The 21,715-nt window shown below is 42.0% G+C and overlaps 1 protein-coding gene across 1 annotated transcript; it reads left to right on the top strand.

The window, feature by feature from the left end:
- Positions 1-1,050: 1,050 nt before the first annotated feature.
- On the top strand, positions 1,051-20,462 carry LOC115148521 (heat shock 70 kDa protein 4). Its single transcript, XM_029690472.1, has 19 exons — positions 1,051-1,449; positions 14,600-14,657; positions 14,758-14,898; positions 15,024-15,146; positions 15,353-15,452; positions 15,541-15,674; positions 15,761-16,005; positions 16,192-16,268; positions 16,394-16,545; positions 16,767-16,873; positions 16,975-17,108; positions 17,251-17,432; positions 17,739-17,831; positions 18,191-18,334; positions 18,620-18,745; positions 18,830-18,937; positions 19,015-19,134; positions 19,250-19,411; positions 19,575-20,462. The coding sequence occupies exons 1-19, from the start codon at positions 1,343-1,345 to the stop codon at positions 19,782-19,784; spliced, it is 2,523 nt and encodes an 840-aa protein (XP_029546332.1). The 5' UTR covers positions 1,051-1,342; the 3' UTR covers positions 19,785-20,462.
- Positions 20,463-21,715: the final 1,253 nt, after the last annotated feature.

Below are 21,715 nucleotides of genomic sequence, written 5' to 3'. Positions count from 1 at the left end.
ACCAGCTCATATGAGAGTAGAGGGGAATGAGGATGTGGATGTCATCGCCAAGCCGGCTCTTAGACATCCTAATGTTGAGATGGAATTGTCAGTCAGTAAAGCAGAAGCCAAGGGGTTAATAAGAAAAGTGGTTAAAAACAAATGGCAAGAGTTGTGGAACAGGGAGAGAAAGGGAAGACACCTGTATAAGATCCTGGAAAAGGTGGGGGCAGGGAGGTCCTCAGGCTGAGAGAAGGGAGGAAAGTGTAGTCACAAGGCTGAGACTGGGATACACAAGGCTCAATAGTACATTGAAATTGGTGGGGAAACATCCGACTGGGAGGTGTGATCATTGTCAGGAGGAGATGGAGACAGTGGAACATGTTCTACCGGAGCACCAAATCTAGGTCCAAAAGGCTTCTTAACAGCTTCTACCCCCAAGCCATAAGACTCATGAACAGCTAATTAAAGGGCTACCCAGACCCCTCTTCTACGCTGCTGCTACTCTCTGTTTATTATCTATGCATAGTCACTTTAACTCTACCTACATGTACATATGACCTCAATTACCTCGACTAACCGGTGCTCCCGCACATTGGCTCTGCACCTGTACCCCTGTATATAGCTATTATATCACTATTATATCACTATTGTTATTTTACTGCTGCTGTTTAATTATTTTTTACTTTTATTTTCTATTTTTTTTACTTATCTATTTTTTTACTTAAAGATTCTTTTTTCTTAAAACTGCATTGTAAGCTTGTAAGCATTTCACTGTAAGATCTTCACCTGCTGTTTTCGGCGCATGTGAGAAATACAATCTGATTTGATTTATTTCAGTGCCAGAAATATGTGAGGGAAAGGGAGCGATTGTTATTAGATTTGAGGAGTAATGGGGTTGAAGAGCCAGGTCGGATTTAGACCTTCAGTCTCTTGTCCACACTCCAGTCCAGTTGGAGGCGGTAATGCACCTTAAAGTTGGTTGCCAACCGCCATATAAAGTTGATAGAATAAGAAGGTCCTGGTTCAGAATGAAATCTTTCAAATAGAAAGGTCCAGAGCCAAATATCTCTTGACAGAAAGGTCTGGAGCCATCGAGAACTATTCAATTCTCGCGATATAGCTTTAAGATTCCGCGTGAACTCGCAAAACCACCTTGCATCTACCGGTGTGCACCACTACCACCAGAGTACTCCGTATTGTGCTGTGGATTATGAATTCAATTTGAATTGACACTTTTGATTTAACATTATCCACTGACTTTTAAACGTCTTTCAAAATAATTCAAACACATTTTTTTTTAAAGAGTTATCTACGTCTGCATTTCATACAGTAGTAGAATACAGGCAAGGTAGCGTGGAAGATGTCAGTGGTGGGAATTGATGTGGGCTTTCAAAGCTGCTATGTTGCTGTTGCTCGAGCCGGAGGAATTGAAACCGTGGCTAACGAATATAGCGACCGAAATACACCGTAAGTAGAACATTTTAAAACTCGTTTCACTAGTCTAGATTAGCCATCCACTTGAAACAAATACATTTGGTTTGTGAGTGGCCAATTTCTGCGGCCTTGACAACTAACGTTAGCTAACAGTTGTGTGTGTGTGTAGGGTAACGTTACTAGCTACTGCACGTGAATTCCGCTGGATAGCGTTATTCATCCCGTTTTGTCGGCAATTGTAATTATCGTTATTATCAGATGGACTTATTTCACATGTGTATTTAACTAGATAATGGTTGCTTACTAGCAGTAACTTATCATAAGGAGGGTGCCTACTATCATAGCTAACTAGCTAACTAGCCAGTAACTAGCCAGTTAGCTAACTCACCGCTTACTGAGTTTAACGCAGCCATAAAGTAATAAACCCCGGCCATTTCTACCATTTCTCTAACGAAAATCAGATTTTTAAATGTAACATTAATACTAACCGTAACCACACTGCTAACCTTATGCCTAACATTAAATGAAGACCAAAAAGCAAATGTTTGTTTTCAAGAATGTTTACGATTTAGCCATTTTTACTTTGTCGCTGGGGTAACTAGTGGAAACTGCTTACTGTAGTAGCTTGCTTCCTATGTATGATGACATCCGTCAATCGCCGGTAGGAATATTCTAGCAATTTTGCAGAGCGTAAAGCTACGTCGTAAAGTATAATGAGATGTAATGACCCCAAATGTAGTAAAAAAATATATTCTTATCCTTTCCATATTCGTTTATGGCACCACTGGCAACAGTTTTAATTTACATCTAGTGTCAGATTTACAGTGTTTTAGCTAAATTAAATCATATTAAAAGCTGTTCATATTTACCCCCAGGGAGAATAACTTTTTTTTTTAACGTTTTCTGACAAGCGAGCACTTAGATGTGGTAATTTTCATAAATTCATAGAATGTTTGGAAATTAGATATATATGAGAGAGAGTGTAAGGCATTTGTGAAAATTCTATGGCATTGTAGTGAGAAAGCGGCCATGCGTTTTGGACAACTAATAGACACTGCACCAAATAAAACCACCAAAAAACATATGTTTTGTCCAGGACCAGAATCTATGCAGACCAGTGCACCATAGCCAATCAGAGCAGCAGTAGGCCTATATGCAAATAAGACATTTGCCACACCAGCCTGCCATCATTCACTTTGAACTGGACTGTGTTCAGTAACAGTGCGACTTTAGATCATTAGAACGCATTTGCCACAAAATACACCTGAATGGATTCCTGCAAATATGTGAATACCATGGGGGAAGTTCAAGTCCTACATTTGAGTACTTCAGTCCTATTGGTCAAACAACCATGTAAAGGTAGGGTCAGTTGCCTATGCACGTAAACAAGATCAACAACTAATGCTAGCCAGAGCGCGATTATCTCAAATATAATGAGGGCACATTCGATAAACGCTCAACTTTTTCAGCTAGTTGGACCTCAACATTGCCCTGATAAATAATGGGGAATAGTAGCCTGCTCGTCCTTCTGCAGCTTGCATGCTTGTCCCAACCCACATTTTGACTACTGAATGGGAACTTGCCTGTCTGCCCACCCATTTAATCGATGCCAAATACATTTGATTGTCAACTAAGATAGTTGCTAACTGTAGATAAGTTGTTCAAGTTCAGCAAAGCTAGCAAAGGAATTTACATATCTTGCAAGCTAACCAAATGACACCTGTATCCCTAGCTGTTGCAACCAAAAAAACAATATGAGGGGGAAGAGTCACTCCCTCACCCACTACTCCAATGACATGACATCCTCCCATCAGCTAGCACCTAACATTAGACTCTGTGTTTTTAGGTTGTTAAATAAATAGCTAGCTACATAAATAGATATGTTAACCCAGGGGTGTCAAACTCATTCAGTGCACAGGCTTTATTGGGGGAAAAAAACAGCAAATTTGCGGACCAGACATATCCTATATTTGTTTTTACAAAAAAATGTGCAACTGCGACCCAAACTGGCCATTGTTTTATTAGAAATAATATGGCTCATTATAATGTTAATTTAAGTAGATAGGATGCTGTATATTGCATTTTAACACTTTAACTAGTGATGCACCGATATGACATTTTTTGCCGATACTGATATCCAATATTTTCCTTGCCCCCAAAAAACGACACCGATAACCTATTTATTTCAAATTTTAGCATTCTTTTAAGCATTCTAGCACAGTTAAATATTTAACACACACACGGACGCAGCGGTCTAAGGCACTGCGTCTCAGTGCAAGAGGCGTTACTGCAGTCCCTGGTTCGAATCCAGGCTGTATCTTATCCGACCGTGATTGGAAGTACCATAGAGCGGTGCACAATTGGCTCAGCGTTGTCCGGGCCGTCATTGTAAATAAGAATTTGTTCTTAACTGACTTGCCTAGTTAAAGGTTACACACACCACACTGACCAAAAAGTTATTTTGTTGTCAGTTAAGTATGTCCCCATTGCCAGCAAAACATAATCAAAACCTATTTCTTTCACTTACTTGCTGTCGTTTAATTCTCAAGCAGGATTTCTATGGAATGCCGTTTGGGTCTTTACATGTTTATTTTTTATTTCATCATAATTTAACCAGGTAGGCTAGTTGAGAAAAAGTTCTCATTTGCAACTGCGACCTGACCAAGATAAAGCAAAGCAGTTTGTCACATACAACAACAGAGTTAAACATGGAATAAACAAACATAGTCAATAATACTGTTGAAAAAGTCTATATACAGTATGTGCAAATGAGGTAGGATAGGGGAGGTAAGACAATAAATAGGCCATGGTGGTGAAGTAATTACAATATGGCAATTAAACACTGGAATGGTAGATGTGCAGAAGATGAATGTGCAGGTAGAGATACTGGTGTGCAAAGGAGCAAGATAAATAAATACAGTATGGGGATGAGGGAGTTGGATGGGCTATTTACAGATGGGCTATGTACAGGTGCAGTGATCTGTAAGCTGCTCTGACAGCTGGTGCTTAAAGCTAGTGAGGGAGATATGAGTCTCCAGCTTCGGTGATTTTTGCAGTTCGTTCCAGTCATTGGCAGCAAAGAACTGGAAGGAGAGGCGGCCAAAGGAAGAATTGGCTTTGAGGGTGACCAGTGAGATATACCTGCTGGAGCGCGTGCTACGGGTGGGTGCTGCTATGGTGACCAGTGAGCTACGGCGGGGCTTTACCTAGCAGAGACTTGTAGATGACCTGGAGCCAGTGGGTTTGGCAACAAGTGTAAAGCGAGGGCCAGCCAACGCGAGCGTACAGGTCGCAGTGGTGGGTAGTATATGGGGCTTTGGTGACAAAACGGATGGCACTGTGATAGACTGCATCCAATTTGTTGAGTAGAGGGTTTGGAGGCTATTTTGTAAATGATATCGCCGAAGTCGAGGAGCGGTAGGATGGTCAGTTTTACGAGGGTATGTTTGGCAGCATGAGTGAAGAATGCTTTGTTGCGAAATAGGAAGCCGATTCTAGAGTTAATTTTGGATTGGAGATGTTTAACCTCTCTAGGGCAGGTGGCACCAAATCGTCCCACCTACGTAACAGCCAGTTGAATCCTGTGGCGCGATATTCAAATACCTTAGAAATGCTATTACTTCAATTTCTCAAACATATGACTATTTTACAGCATTTTAAAGACAAGACTCTCGTTAATCTAACCACACTGTCCAATTTCAAAAAGGCTTTACAACGAAAGCAAAACATTAGATTATGTCAGCAGAGTACCCAGACAGAAATAATCAGACACCCATTTTTCAAGCTAGCATATAATGTCACAAAAACCCAGAAGACAGCTAAATGCAGCACTAACCTTTGATGATCTTCATCGGATGACACACCTAGGACATTATGTTATACAATACATGCATGTTTTGTTCAATCAAGTTCATATTTATATCAAAAACCAGCTTTTTACATTAGCATGTGACGTTCAGAACTAGCATACCCCCCGCAAACTTCCGGCGGATTTACTAACAATTTACTAAATTACTCACGATAAACGTTCACAAAAAGCATAACAATTATTTTAAGAATTATAGATACAGAACTCCTCTATGCACTCGATATGTCCGATTTTAAAATAGCTTTTCGGTGAAAGCACATTTTGCAATATTCTAAGTAGATAGCCCGGCGTCACAAGGCTAGCTATTTAGACACCCAGCAAGTTTAGCCTTCACCAAACTCCGATTTACTATTAGAAAAGTTTGATTACCTTTCCTGTTCTTCGTCAGAATGCACTCCCAGGACTTCTACTTCAATAACAAATGTTGGTTTGGTCCAAAATAATCCATAGTTATGTTCCAACAGCGGCGTTTTGTTCGTGCGTTCAAGACACTATCCGAATGGTAAATAAGGGTCACGCGCACGGCGCATTTCGTGACAAAAGATTTCTAAATATTTCATTACCGTACTTCGAAGCATGTCAACCGCTGTTTAAAATCAATTTTTATGCCATTTTTCTCGTTAAAAAGCGATAATATTCCGACCGGGAATCTGCAATTAGGTAAACAGACGAAAGAAAATAAAGCACGGGCTCGACTCGGGCACACGCCTAAGCCCTTTGTCCTCTGATCGGCCACTTGGCAAAGGCGATAATGTGTTTCAGCCAGAGGCTGCCTCGATATCGTTCAGCTTTTTCCCGGGCTCTGAGAGCCTATGGGAGCCATAGGAAGTGTCACGTTACAGCTAAGATCCTCACTCTTCAATAAACAGAGACAAGAAGAACGACTCCTTGTCAGACAGGCCACTTCCTGCATGAAATCTTCTCAGGTTTTTGCCTGCCATATGAGTTCTGTTATACTCACAGACACCATTCAAACAGTTTTAGAAACTTTAGGGTGTTTTCTATCCAAAGCCAATAATTATATGCATATTCTAGTTACTGGGCAGGAGTAGTAACCAGATTAAATCGGGTAAGTTTTCTATCCGGCCGTGTAAATACTGCCCCCTAGCCCTAACAGGTTAATGTGAGTCTGGAAGGAGAGTTTAGTCTAACCAGACACCTAGGTAGTTGTCCACGTATTCTAGGTCAGAACCGTCCAGAGTAGTGATGCTGGAGGGGTGGGCAGCGATCGGTTGAAGAGCATGCATATATTTTTACTTTCATTTAAGAGCAGTTGGAGGCCACGGAAGGAGAGTTGTATGGCATTGAAGCTCGTCTGGAGGTTAGTTACCAGTGTCCAAAGAAGGGCCAGAAGTATACAGAATGGTGTCGTCTGCGTAGAGGTGGATCAGAGAACACCAGCAGCAAGAGCGACATCATTGATGTATACAGAGAAGAGAGTCGGCCTGACAATTTGAACCCTGTGGCACCCCCGTAGACTGCCAGAGGTCCGGACAACAGGCCCTCCGATTTGACACACTGAACTCTATCCGAGAAGTAGTTAGTGAACCAGGCGAGGCAATCATTTGAGAAACCAAGGCTGTTGAGTCTGTCGATAAGAATGTAGTGATTGACAGAGTCGAAAGCCTTGGCCAGGTCAATGAATACGGCTGCGCAGTATTGTCTCTTATCGATGGCGGTTATGGTATCGTTTAAGACCTTGAGCGTGGCTGAGGTGCACCCATGACCAGCTCTGAAACCAGATTGCATAGCGAAGAAGGTACGGTGGGATTCGAAGTGGTCAGTAATCTGTTTGTTAACTTGGCTTTCGAAGACCTTAGAAAGGCAGGGTAGGATAGATATAGGTCTGTAGCAGTTTGAGTCTAGAGTGTCTCCCTCTTTGAAGAGGGGGATGATTGCGGCAGCTTTCCAATCTTTGTGGATCTCAGACGATAAGAGAGGTTGAACAGGCTAGTAATAGGGGTTGCAACAATTTCGGCAGACAATTTTAGAAAGAGATTGTCCAGATTGTCTTGCCTGGCTGATTTGTAGGGGTCCAGATTTTGCCGCTGTTACAGAACATCAGCTATCTGGATTTGGGTGAATGAGAAGTGGGGGAGGCTTGGGCGAGTTGCTGTGGGGGGTGGAGGGCTGTTGATCTGGGTAAGGGTAGCCAGGTGGAAAGCATGGCCAGCCATTGAAAAAATGCTTATTGAAATTCTCAATTATAGTGTATTTATCGGTGGTGACAGTGTTTCCTAGCCTCAGTGCAGTGGGCAGCTGGGAGGAGGTGCTCTTATTCTCCATGGAATTTAGTGTCCCAGAACTTTTTGTCGTTTGTGCTACAGGATGCATATTTATGCTTGAAAAAGCTAGCCTTAGCTTTCCTAACTGCCTGTGTATATTGGTTCCTTACTTCCCTGAAAAGTTGCATATCACGGGGGCTATTCGATGCTAATGCAGAACGTCACAGAATTTTTTTTTTGCTGGGTCAAGGTCAGGTGATGGGTGGTCATTTGACCGCAGACCCATTACGGATGCAGGCAATGTGGCAGTGATCGCTGAGATCTTGGTTGAAAACAGCAGCGGTGTATTTGGAAGGCAGGTTGGTTAGGATGATATCTATGTGGTCCCTGTGTTTACGGATTTGGGGTTGTACCTGGTAGGTTCATTGATAATTTGTGAGATTGAGGGCATGAAGCTTAGATTGTAGGATGGCCGGGGTGTTAAGCATGTCCCAGTTTAGGTCACCTAGCAGCACGAGCTCTGAAGATAGATGGGGGGCAATCAATTCACATATGGTGTGAAGGGCACAGCTGGGGGCAGAGGGTGGTCTATTGAATGCGGCAACGGTGAGAGACTTGTTTCTCACCTGGATCGTAAGACAGAACTCTGCAGGCTATCTCTGCAGTAGATTGCAACACCGCCCCCTTTGGCAGTTCTATCTTGTCGGAAAATGTTATAGTTAGGGATGGAAATTTAAGGATTTTTGGTGGTCTTCCTAAGCCAGGATTCTGACACGGCTAGGACATCCGGGTTGGCAGAGTGTGCTAAAGCAGTGAATATAACACACTTAGGGAGGAGGCTTCTAATGTTAACATGCATGAAACCAAGGCTTTTACGGGTACAGAAGTCCACAAATGAGAGCACCTAGAGAGTAGGAGTGGAGATAGGCACTGCAGGGCCTGGATTAGCCTCTACATCGCCAGAGGAACAGAGGAGGAGTAGGATAAGGGTACGGCTAAAGGCTATCAGAACTGGTCGTCTAGTACGTTTGGGACAGAGAGTAAAAGGAGCATGTTTCTGGGTGCCAAAGAATAGATTCAAGACATAATGTACAGACAAAGGTATGGTAGGATGTGAGTACATTGGAGGTGAACCTAGGCATTGAGTAATGATGAGAGAGATATTGTCTCTAGAGACGTTTAAACCAGGTGATGTCACCGCATATGTGGGAGGTGAAACTAAATGGTTGGTAAAGGCATTTTGAGCAGGGCTAGAGGCTCTACATTGAAATAAGACAATAATCACTAACCAGGACAGTAATGGACAAGGCATATTGATATTAAGGGAGAGGCATGCGTAGCCGGGTGATCATAGTGGTCCAGTGAGTGGTTGGGCTGGCTGGAGACACGGCGATTCAAACAGCTAGCAGAAGGGCCTTAGATGGACGTCTTGACGGAGGAAAGTCTGTTTTAGCCTCCGCGTGCGGTCACGTCATGATGGAATTAGTAGGGTTCCGAGTAGCAGAGGGGCACAAGTCCAATTGGCAAAATAGGTATAGTGGCCCAAGACTTTGGCCGATGGATCTATTCAGCTAACAGTCCAATATGCTCTAGACAGCTAACGGGCCGCAGCTAGCAGATGGGCATTCAGGGGATGTCGCGATGTAGGGGCCAGTTGAGTACCCCCTCAAGCAGATTACGTCGTGGTCCAGCCATGTAGGATCGGCGGGGTTCCGTTTCCCGCACTTGCAGTAGAAGGGGTCCGGGTATTGTAGCCCAGGAGTGGCTGATGGACCTCTTCAGCTAGCTGGGAGAATGGGCCTAGCATGGGCTAGCTCCAGGATAATTGGTGCTTGCTTCAGGACAGACGTTAGCCAGGAGTAGTCACTCGGATAGTAGCTAGCTAGCTGCGATGATCCAGGTGAAAAGGTTCAGAGCTTGCGGTAGGAATCCGGGGATATGGAGAGAAAATAGGTCGGGTATGCTCTGGTTTGAGTCGCGTTGTACAAACTGGCGAGAGCTTTCCGAGCTAAAGGTTAGCTGATGACCGCTAGCAGTGGTTAGCTGACTACTAGCTAGTGAGCTGGCTAGCTTCTGTTGGGGGATTCCGGTTCCGAGGTAAATAAAAATACTTTAGAAAAAACAGATCCACACCACATTGGGTGAGGCGGGTTGCAGGGGAGTATTTTGAAGTTGAGGTTTAGAAAAATATATAAAAAGATATGCAAAGAAAAATATATAAAAATATATATACATGAGACACGACAAGACGAAGGACAAAGACGTCTTATTGCTTCACCATCTTGGATAAGACATGAAAAAAAGATACACGTCAAATAACACTGTTTGACATGTCAAATAACACAACATTATCTGTTTCAGTAGCTATAGTTAGATAGCTAACTATATAGCTATGTGTCATAATCTAAAATAACCTTAATTTATAAGACATTTCTTATTTGATTAGTGGTGGTCAGACCCATCTATGTGAAGCTAGCCACAGTAGGGATTAGCCACAATAGTGGACTTTGCGGTTAGCCTTCAAAATATAAGTATGGCATAATTATACTATTTGTATTCATTTGCATCACTGTCAATTACATACTTTTATTTAGAAGGCAACCCGCAAATTCTACTATTGTGCTTAGTCTTTATTGTGGCTAGCTTCACAACACATAACCCGGTCTGGTCGAGCCTTACTAGCCAGATGAAGCTTCCTGGCTGCTTATAACGTTAACCCTGTTGCCCAAAGCTAAGTAGCTGGCTAGCTATTTATTTTCATGAACTGAAGTTCAACTTCAATAGGTGAACAGCAAGTGGCAAGCTAGCTAAAACTTACAAGGATTCCTAAATCATTGCTAAGAATAATGAAAATGACTGCAGTTTCTACTGCTCATTGTTTTCAGGCTGGTTGTATTGGTGCAAGCTAGGTACCAAGCTAAATCTCGCTACCCCAGAAGTTGTGGTTGAACAACTGATGCTTTATTACCAACGCTGTATTATAAACACATTGTTCGTGGCCTGTGTTTGCTTGTTTGCAGACTTTTTTGTAAAGCTTTGACAGTGCTACTGTATCTTTTTTGACACGCGAAGGCCCAAACGGCATTCCATAGTATGTATGTTGTGAAGCTAATAGCAGTGACGCTATTACTGTGTAACTCCGGTAGGGCAACATCTGAAAAATGGCGCACTTGGTAGTGTGTACCGGTGCTCAACCAGTCAGCGAAAGCCAACATCACCCACGACAGCGAACGGTTGATTGTCAAGGGCGATGAATTCCATTATCTTGGATTTCGCCTTTGCGTTGGATCGCTGAAAATTTCTTACGCTTTCAAATGACTGCCCAACTTGTTGACTGCTTGATCCCCACAGCAGACATTGTGGGCCAGGTTAGGAATGCTGTGTAGCGCAAAATGAAAAAAATTATACTCTGACCTTAATCAAAAAGTATTTAGTAACTCCAAGTAAAAAAAACGTAGCTATAGGTTGTTGTAACATTTTAAACTTAACATGTTTTTCATTTTTTTTACACGCATGGATCACCAGGGTGGTTGAATTCAGCATTTCTGTATGGTGCACTCAATGTCTTGTAGTTGAGTAGGCAGCATAGGCTACTGCTCAAATGTTGTTGTAATAGGCCTACATATTTCTTCTTTGCATGGTGTTTTATTGCAGGATTTGTTTTTTGGCTTTAAAAGCTTTAAAAACTGACGCCAGACTGCAATATTTTAGGAGCCTAGGACTGTGGCATGTCTGTACACTTTCCCTCTGCGCGCTGTAAACGGGACACACGAAAGCAGCACAATTGAAGTTGAATTCACAGACGCAAGCTCAATAGGCTGTAAGTTCATAAAGTATACTGAACCAAAATATAAACACACCGTTTTTTTGTTGTTGCTGAGTTAGTTCATATAAGGAAATCAGTCAATTTAAATATATTCATTAGGCCGTAATTTATGGATTTTAAGATGCCTTTAAATAAAAATGTAGGAGCGTGGATAAGAACCAGTCAGTATCTGGTGTGACCACCACTTACCTCATACAGCGTGACACATCTCATTCACATAGAGTGGATCAGGCTGTTGATTGTGGCCTGTGGAATGTTGTCCCACTCGTCTTCAATGGCTGTCCAAAGTTGCAGGATATTCAAATACATTTTTTATTTGTCACATGTGCTGAAAACAACACCTTACAGTGAAATGGTTACTTTGAGATATTGATGGGAACTGGAACACGCTGTTGTACACGTTGATCCAGAGCATCCCAAAAATGATCAATGGGTGACATGTCTGAGTATGCAGGCCATTTTCAGCTTCCAGGAATTGTGTACAGATCCTTGCGACATGGAGCCGTGCATTACCATGCTGAAACGTGATAGCAGTGGATGAATGACACGTCAATGGGCCTCAGGATCTCATCATGGTATCTCTGTGCATTCAGGTTGCCATTGATAAAATGCTATTGTATTCATTGTCTGTAGCTTATGCCTGCCCATACCATAGCCCCACCGCCATTATGGGGCACTCGGTTCACAATGTTGACATCAGCAAACTGCTCGCCCACACGACACCATACGTGTGGTCTGCGGTTGTGAGGCCAGTTGGACGTACTGCCAAATTCTCTAAAATGACATTGGGTGTGGTTTATGGTAGAGAAAGTAACATAAAATTCTCTGACAACAGCTCTGGTTGATATTTCTGCAGTCATTATGCCAATTGTACGCTCCCTCAACTTGAGACATCTGTGGCATTGTGTTGTGTGCTTTTTGTATGTATGGACATTTTTGTGATCTTTAATTTCATCTCATGAAACATGGGATTTTTTTGTTCAGTGTAGATGACTCCAATGTTAACTTATTTTTCTCGCTTGTGTTTCGTATTCGGCCTACGGGCCTTGTTTGACACGTGTGCTAGCCAATTAGCCATGTTATGACTGACTTGTGATCATTGCCCTTGCTAGTTTGATTGTATTGACCTTCCCAGTCTTAGTTACCATCACCTGTTTTTGTTCAAAATATTGGGTAATTGAAACTGAAACAATGCATCCGAATGGGTGGAGGCAGCAAACAATGTACCATCCCAGCTGTGATTTACAACCTGATAGCATTATTTCTTTGACTACCAAGAAATCTATTGGTGAATTATATTAATCATGCATTGTACTGAATCCATCTATTCTGCCAGAAATGCCTTACTGTATTTCATGGTATTTTGAGTCAAATAGAACCTATTTTTAAAACCTCTTTATAAAATTGGTTTTGAACCATAAACTTGGAATTTAATATTTGTGACTGATTATTATTAATATCTACAAAGTATACTGAACAAAAATATAAACAACGATTTTACTGATTTACAGTTCATAGAAGGGAATTAGTCAATTTGAAATTCATTAGGCCCTAATCTATGGATTTCACATGACTGGGCCTGGGAGGTCCACTCACTTGGGAGCCAGGTCCACTCACTTGGGCGCCAGGTCCAGTTTGGCAGAATGAGTTTTTCTCACAAAAGGGCTTTATTACAGACATAAATACGCCTGAGCACCCCCATTCCCCTCCTCAGACGATCCTACAGGTGAAGAAGCCGGCTGTGTAGGTCCTAGGCTGGCGTGGTTACAGGTGTTCTGCAGTTGAGGCAGGTTGGATGTACTGCCAAATTCTCTGAAACGACGGAGGCAGCTTATGGTAGAAAAATGAACATTACATTCTGTCAACAGATCTGTTGGACATTCCTGCAGTCAGCATGCCAATTGCACACTTCCTCAACTTAATACATCTGTGGCTTTGTATTGTGTGACAAAACTGCACATTTTAGTGGCCTTTTATTGTCCTCAGCACAAGGTGCACGGGACACATACTGTGTAATGATCATGCTGTTTAATCAGCTTCTTGATATGCCACACCTGTCAGGTATCTGGATTATCTTGGCAAATGTAAATGCTCTCTAACAGGAATGTAAACAAATTTGTACTTTTTGTATGTATGGAACATTTTCTGGCATCTTCTTTCAGCTCATGAAAAATTGGACCAAGACTTTACATGTTGCATTTATATTTCTGTTCAGTATAGTTAAAACGCTGTCAGTTCCAATTATTACAGAGAGGGGTTGCTAAAATAAATGTCAGTGAGTGACACTGTCTAATCTCTATATCACACATCCATATTTTACATACTACTTGTGATGATTCTGATATACAGTATATTTCCACTAGTTAGGAAAACATTTAATGGATGTTTTGACACATACGCCAGATAGGTGCAGTGAATGTGTTGTTGTACAGCAGGGCTGCGCAACCCTCTTCCTGGAGATCTACAGTCCTGTGGGTTTTCAGTTAAACCCTAATTTAGCACACCTGATTCTATGATTAGATGCTCAACAAGACCTTAACTAGCTGAATCAGAGATGCTAAATTAGGGTTGGACTGAAAACCTACAGGACAGTAGAGCTCCAAGAAGAGTGTTGGGCAGCCCTGCTGTACAGGGTCAGCCATTGCTCAAGGGCACACTAACAGATTTTTCACTTTGTCGGCTCGAGTATTTGAACCAACAACTTTTTGGTTTCTGGCCCAATGCACTAGCCACTAGACTACCTGCCACCCTAATCAGTAATCACCTTTGGCAGGTAGTCTCGAAATTCCTGACCTCGGTCTGAGATTATATCGTCAAATCGGTCTGAGATTAAGTTGTTAAACAGGGTAGCAACTAAACTGTGTAAGATAATTATTGTGAGCCTTTTATTAATAATGAGGTTTCGTTATACATTACTGCATTGTAAGATTTACTATTACGTTGCTTGTCAGCTTTACTATGCGGGTGTAGTGACATCGGCATGCAATTGTGTTGTCTACATTTTGGTGCATTAACCTCTCACTGACATCACCAACAACTGCACACTTGTGTTGACAGTAATTGTAGTGTGAGCTTTTGCCATTGACATCTGTGTTTACCAGTGATGACAGAAGAGTTTGGACCAAAGGGCCCTTTAGAATGTAGCCTACATTTTGGCAATGCACCTTTTGTTTGTTGTGACAGTTAAGCATGTAGGGTAAACAATTTGAGCACCATGCACACAGGGAAGGATCTGTTATCAATAACATCTTCACTTTTTTTCAGAGCATGCGTGTCCTTCGGACCACGTAATCGTTCAATAGGAGCGGCAGCCAAAGGCCAGGTAAGCTTAAACCTTATAGCTAATACAATTAATTTGTTAAAATAAAATAGAATGTTATTTGATCATGGTATTTGTTATTTTCTTTATTTTTTTTTGAAAGGTTGTAACAAATTGTAAGAACACTGTTCAAGGGTTCAAGCGATTCCATGGCAGGGCATTCTCAGACCCCTACGTCCAGTCAGCAAAATCTAGCCTGGTTTACGACCTGGCCCAGTTGCCTTCTGGGTCGACCGGGATCAAGGTAAATGATCAAAAGTGAAGTATACTTTCTGATATAGCACTTGATCCATCATGGTGGTAGAGGCTGAACGGTTGAGATATTCAATCTTCAAGACGTTTGTACTTCATTACTATACTTTTTACTAGGTGATGTACATGGAGGAGGAGAAAGTCTTCAGCATTGAACAAGTCACTGCCATGCTGCTGACCAAACTGAAGGAGACTGCTGAGACCGCAATGAAGAAACCTGTGGCTGATTGTGTCATCTCTGTAAGCAGTTTTACATCAACTTAGACGAGGCCCAGAGATGTAAAGATACAGAGCAGTATTTTTTGGTTAACAAAATGTCATTCCTAAACTATGCCCTATTGTAACTCCATATCTTTTCTAAAGAGTAAATGTTTTATCACACAGTATAAGCAGTCAAGGATTATGTTTTTGTTAAAGGGTCATAATTTGTCCTAAATGTGCTCCAGGTCCCCAGCTTCTACACTGACGCAGAGAGGAGGTCCGTTATAGATGCTGCTCAGATTGCAGGACTCAACTGCCTACGACTTATGAATGAGACCACTGCAGGTAATGCCATTACCATGCCAACACTGAGCAATGTTAACTCATGTAATCTTGGTCTGAACACATTTTTCTGTCTCTTTGATTCTTCCAGTTACACTGGCATATGGGATCTATAAACAAGATCTCCCTGCCCCTGAGGAAAAGCCAAGAAATGTGGTGTTTGTAGATTTGGGCCATTCTGGTTATCAGGTCTCTATCTGTGCCTTCAACAAAGGAAAGCTCAAAGTATGTTGTTGATATGTACAAAGATGTGTAAAAGTTTTTTTTAATAGAATAAGGCATGGAATGAATGTTCTTTCTTTCTCTTTCAGATGCTAGCTTCTGCGTCTGACGCAGCATTGGGTGGCAAAGACTTTGACGAGGTGTTGGTGAACCATTTCTGTGAGGAGTTTGGCAAGAAGTACAAGCTGGATGTGAAAACCAAGCCCAGAGCCCTGGTTCGTCTCTACCAGGAGTGTGAGAAGCTTAAGAAGCTGATGAGCGCCAATTCCTCTGATCTGCCACTCAACATTGAGTGCTTCATGAATGACATTGACGTAACTGGGAAACTTAACAGGTTGGTGAAGCAAAATACAAGTCCTCTCAGTCATCACAGTACCTCTATATTACATTTAGGTCCATCCGCAGTGGAAAAACCATGTGTCAGGAAGTGTTTTCATTCGGTGCCTGTGTATCGTCATGATGTAAGCAGCTGCATGTGTGTATGGTATCTATTAATATCCCATGACCACTGTTGTTCCAGAGGCCACTTTGAGGAGATGTGTGCAGGGCTTCTGGCCAAAGTAGAGGCTCCCCTGCGCAGCGTAATGGAACAAGCCAGTGAGTAACTGTAGTAGTACTAATAGTATAGCAGGAGTATCCCTCAGCACAGCCTGTTCATGTTCTTGCGAACACCTGGGTGGGCTGTTTAATTTGACTGGTGGTGTGTTCCATGCATTGTTCAGAGCTGAAGAAGGAAGACCTCTACGCTGTGGAAATCGTGGGTGGTGCCTCCAGGATCCCAGCTGTCAAAGAAAGAGTTAGCAAATTCTTTGGAAAAGAACTGAGCATGACTTTAAATGCAGACGAGGCTGTTGCAAGAGGATGTGCACTGCAGGTATCATGTCATGACTCACTGTCCCCAATGACCTTTTCAGCAAATGGGCATGCTGTTTTTAGCCTCTCACGGTACTGGTTGATATCACTAGTTGTCAACCTGATTTGCACAAACTATTTGCAGTAAATAATCTTACTGTTGACATGCCATGAACTACTGTATACAGTTGTTAATGTAACCCCCCTGAAATGTGTTATAATGCATGTGATTGATTTCCCCAGTGTGCTATCCTGTCCCCCGCCTTCAAAGTCAGAGAGTTTTCCATCACTGATGTTGTCCCCTATCCCATCTCCTTGAAGTGGAACTCTGCTGCAGAGGAGGGGTTAAGGTATGAACTCTATTCTTTACATTTGACATAGGCCTATTTGACACTGATTGCACTCAACTCAGATCAGTAACTCACAATCTTCTTGTCTCCTCCAATGTCAGTGATTGCGAGGTATTCCCAAAGAACCATGCAGCACCCTTCTCCAAAGTGTTGACGTTCTACCGGAGAGAGCCTTTCTCCTTGGAGGCCTACTACAACAACCCTAAAGAGCTGCCATACCCGGACCCCACAATAGGTACCAAAACAAACAGGCCTGAAACTCTAGACCACTCTAATAAGCAATAGGCTTGCACATATTCAGTTGATTATTTACTTTGAATGGTTGTCTCTAAGGCCATGTTAATCAGTGTCTAATAATCCACTTGTGAACTCCTTAGGTCAGTTCATGGTCCAGAAAGTGGTTCCCCAGGCGAATGGTGAAAGCTCAAAGGTCAAGGTGAAAGTCAGGGTGAATGTCCACGGTGTCTTCAGTGTGTCCAGTGCCTCTCTAGTGGAGGTCCTGAAACCTACTGAGGGAGAGGAGCCCATGGAGACGGACCTTGCGGGGAAGGAAGACGAGGTTTGTGTGCTTTGTTTTGGCTCCGCTTTTACAAGCCTATAATCTACCCACACCCAGTTCATTGGAAAATGATCAGCCCAGACATATTTAGTAAAATGGCAGGTAATTCAGCTGTCATGTCTGAACAAGTTAGATGTGTTCCAGGACAGATGTGTCCATTTTCTATTCCCTGCTGGGTTTTTTCTTCTTTCACAATGATGACTTTCTCCAATGTGTGATCTGGCCATCTCACTGGGATGCCAAGCTAACTCTTGGTGGTGTTAACTCCACATTAATGGCTAATCAAATGTTTCTCATCTCCATCAGAGTAAGATGCAGACTGACCAAGATGACCAGAAAGCCCAAGGTGATGGACAGAAAGACAATGCTGACAAGAAGTCTGAGACTGAGGAAATGGAGGTAGCTAATGGACTGCGTATTTTCTTTGCAATACAGTGCGATAACATGTTTTTCTACCACTGACATTCTAAGGGGATGCTTATTGTCTAGATGTATGAATGATTTTAAATGTAACCTTTATTTAACTAGGAAAGCCTGTTAAGAACAAATTCTTATTTACAATGACGACCTACACGGCCAAACCCGGACGACGCTGGGCCAGTTGTGCGCTGCCCTATGGGACTCCTAATCACAGCCGGTTGTGATACAGGCGATGCAGTGCCTTAGACCGCTGCGCCACTCGGGAGCCCATGATATAGCCTTATTTATGGGACCAGTGCACATTTATCTAAAAGGTGTATTTTTTTTTTAAATCTTAGACATCAGAGGATGGAAAAGAGAAGAATCAAGCTTCATCAGCAAAGAAACCGAAAGTGAAAACGAAGACTGTCGAGCTCCCAATAGAAAACAGCCTGCGCTGGCAACTAACCAACGACACGGTCAATCTGTTTGTGGAGAATGAGGTAATATTGTAGGATACCATGGCAACTTGTCCCATCATGAATTCATTTTAATTAGCTGAAAACCTGTATTGACATGAAATGTATGTCGTTGTCTCAGCAATTGTTTTACAAGCATAACCTTGACACTTTATTGTAAATCGTAAGGCTAGTGTACACTATTTTTGTATGACTCAACCTGAAGGTTAATGACTTGCTTGAGCATGTTAATCTTGATCTACAGCAAGGCTGTGATGGGAAGGAAAGTAAAAAAACAATAACATTTTGTATTTGATGTGTCCACCTCAGGGTAAGATGATTATGCAAGACAAGCTGGAGAAGGAGCGGAACGATGCCAAGAACAACGTAGAAGAGTACGTCTATGATATGAGAGACAAACTGCATGGATTGTTGGAGAAGTTTGTCAGTGAATCTGTGAGTATATTGCCTCTATATAACCTTACACGCATTGAAAACAAATGATGTGGAGTTATTCAAGTTAATTCTTTCCAAATGCAGGACAGAGACACCTTTTCGTTAAGACTTGAGGACACCGAGAACTGGTTGTATGAAGACGGCGAGGACCAACAGAAACAAGTGTACATCGACAAACTGGCTGAATTAAAGGTAACATTGTCGGTCAATTCATGTCTCTGGTTCTAGCATAGGATAGATTGTGACTGAACTGAATGTCCCATCTTCAGAAACTTGGGCAGCCCATCCAGGAAAGATACAATGAGGCTGAGGAAAGGCCAAAAGCATTCGATGAACTCGGAAAGCATATCCAACAGTTCATGAAGATTGTAGAAGCTTACAAAACAAAGGTAACTTCTAAAATTATTATTACATAGTTTTATCAACCTTGATCTACTGGACATCTAATGATATCTCAATGTCTCCCAGCACTGAAATGTTCCTTATGCCTGTCTTGACATCCAGGAGGAGCAGTATGAGCATTTGGATGAGTTGGAGATGTTGAAGGTGGATAAGCAGGTGAACGATGCCATGATCTGGATGAACAGCAAAATGAACGCGCAGAGCAAGCACAATCTTAACCAGGAGCCTGCCGTCAAAGTCCGAGAGATTCAGGCAAAAACAAAGGTAAGTGCTAATAATCGGTTTGCATAGTCTTTCCAATAACTCTGTTTTGCCTGGTCAGGTCACATGGTTAAGGTAAACTCCTGGTCCTAATATGACGTATGTTCATCCAAATGTGAAAATGTCCCAGATATCTAACTATGATATCCTCTCTCCATCTTTGTAGGAGCTTGACTCGGCTTGCAACCCAATCGTGTCAAAATCCAAACCTAAAGTTGAGGTCCCCAAGGATGAGAAGGCAGAGCAGAATGGGCCCGTAAATGGACAGGAGGGCACAGAGGCCCAGCCAGGCAGCCCAGAGAAGGGTGCAGCAGGGGGCACGGCGGCTCCTGAATCTGCAGAGGGCAACAAACTGCCTGAGATGGACATTGACTAACTGCTGCAGCTGCCTCTCTAACCCCTCTGACATCTTACTGATGATGGCCTCTCTTTTAATTATACAATTGGACTATTCCTATAAATACTCTCAATCTGCCTTCTTGGCATGTAACATTTTACCTGTTGATATACAATGATAGCGTATTGATCAGGCTGTTTGACATAAAATACTGTAAGCGCAGCAGGATGGAAACTTGTTTTGTGTTTCGCTTCAATGTCATATTAAGAGGTGGTACGCAGAGGAAACTGTTAAAGACGTTTGGTGAAATTGTCAATTATTGAATGGGGGTAGAGGTTCAAGCTTAGCATCATTATTCCCCATTGGATATGACTTACTGTGCATTTGTTTCACTTAAATCTTGCAGCTGTTGGATAAATGTATAGTACACCCTGCTGGGGGAGAGATTGGATGGAACAAAGGTTAGTGTATTCAGAGATGGGTATTATAGAGGCACCAATTATCTGTCCACTATATTCAATTAGATTTGAGTTACTGTCATGCAGTATTTTAATGTAAGGCTGTCTCTTTTAAAAGCAATGGTCTGTGAGTTGTTCTCTGGTATAAACTTGTTTTGTTTTTCTATTCTACAACAGTGTGAATGAATGGGGAAGACCAGTTTGGTGCTGTTACCACTAACCAAAAGCAAAATAAATGTTGGTGTCTGAGAATGTGAAAGATCACTGAAAGGTTATTTAAAAATGCAATGCGGAAGATTTTCTGATCACAGGTGCAGTGAAATGCTTGTTTTAGCTCCAATAGTGCAGTATTTCTCACACACAGCACAAATTCAGCTTTATCACTACATCAAGTCAAGATATTTCCACTCATCTCCCAAACTCTTTCCCCACAGGAGGATCTGAAAATATTCCCCAGCACAGACTTGCAGAAAGATGATCCATTAATGAATGTTGTTGAAAGTGTTGCTGTAATGCACTGCCTCTTTCCGTAGGACCACACTTTTCTGGGGAGCTTGCTTATAATTGCGCCGGCTCTGTGAGTGAAAGGAAGGCTGTCATCTATTATTGGTGCTTTCACAACTGGAGAACTTGGGGAAAAAAACAAGGTCAAATCATGTCAGTGATCTTAGGTCAGAAAGTCGGAGCTCTAGAAAGATGCCCACATTTCCAAGTTGGATGACCGTTCAAAACGATTTGATCCTAGTTGTCTAGAATGTACTGAATTCGGAAGGCGGAGATTTCTTAGTTCCCAGTTGTTTTGAATGCGGCATATAGCAAGATATATTACATTAAAGAAGATAGGATACCCATTGGGAAATTAAAGGAAAACGTGTTTACGCCTCAGACTGTCGACCAATCGCGTTCACGTTGGCATGCAGCTGCTAAAGTAATCGTTGATTTAAAAGTCAGAGTATGAGTCAAGAAACCTGCCTATTTTCCTCGAAAGTAGCTAATGTCACGATTCCAAAACTATACGATATTACAGAGAACACGTTATCTCGTAAAATATTTGTAATATTGTACTTGTTGACGAAGTTGTTGTTTTTTTTAGCTAGCGCCCAATTTATGGGGTCAATTTCACGCCATATGTATTGAATTCAAAATAAAATAGATCGTGAACATGAAAAATAAAGTTGAGAATGCAAACACATTTTCGAGGACGGGTGAAATAATAATGGATGTTGAAATCAAAATAGAATTGTAAACAGACATCAAAACCAAAAAACTATGTAAGCAAATCATTTTAAAGCGAGAGCAAAACTCAATCAAATGATTTAAAGTCGCTGCCAGCTGTAGGGTTGTCCATATGTTTTTATTAAACCAAGTCACGTCGAAATAAGCCATAATGTATCCAGTTAGCTAGCTAGGTAACGTTACATGTATCCACCATGACGACACTCTTAAATCATGAGATTGAAATGACATTTCGCCCTGTACGGACAGCTACTTGGTTTACTAAAAGCATACTTT

The sequence above is a fragment of the Salmo trutta genome, chromosome 15 (genome assembly GCF_901001165.1).
Source record: "Salmo trutta chromosome 15, fSalTru1.1, whole genome shotgun sequence".
Classification (NCBI taxonomy): Eukaryota; Metazoa; Chordata; class Actinopteri; order Salmoniformes; family Salmonidae; genus Salmo; species Salmo trutta.
The sequence above is the reverse complement of the archived record's forward strand: the minus strand, read 5'-3'. Positions and strand labels throughout refer to the sequence as shown.

Excerpts from the sequence above, each read along its gene's own strand:
- LOC115148521 (XM_029690472.1), top strand. The coding sequence starts at position 1,343 with ATGTCAGTGGTGGGAATTGATGTGGGCTTTCAAAGCTGCTATGTTGCT. Across the intron at positions 14,658-14,757 it reads GAGCGGCAGCCAAAGGCCAG|GTTGTAACAAATTGTAAGAA; the intron begins GTAAGCTTAAAC and ends TTTTTTTGAAAG. Across the intron at positions 18,335-18,619 it reads ATCTGTTTGTGGAGAATGAG|GGTAAGATGATTATGCAAGA; the intron begins GTAATATTGTAG and ends TGTCCACCTCAG.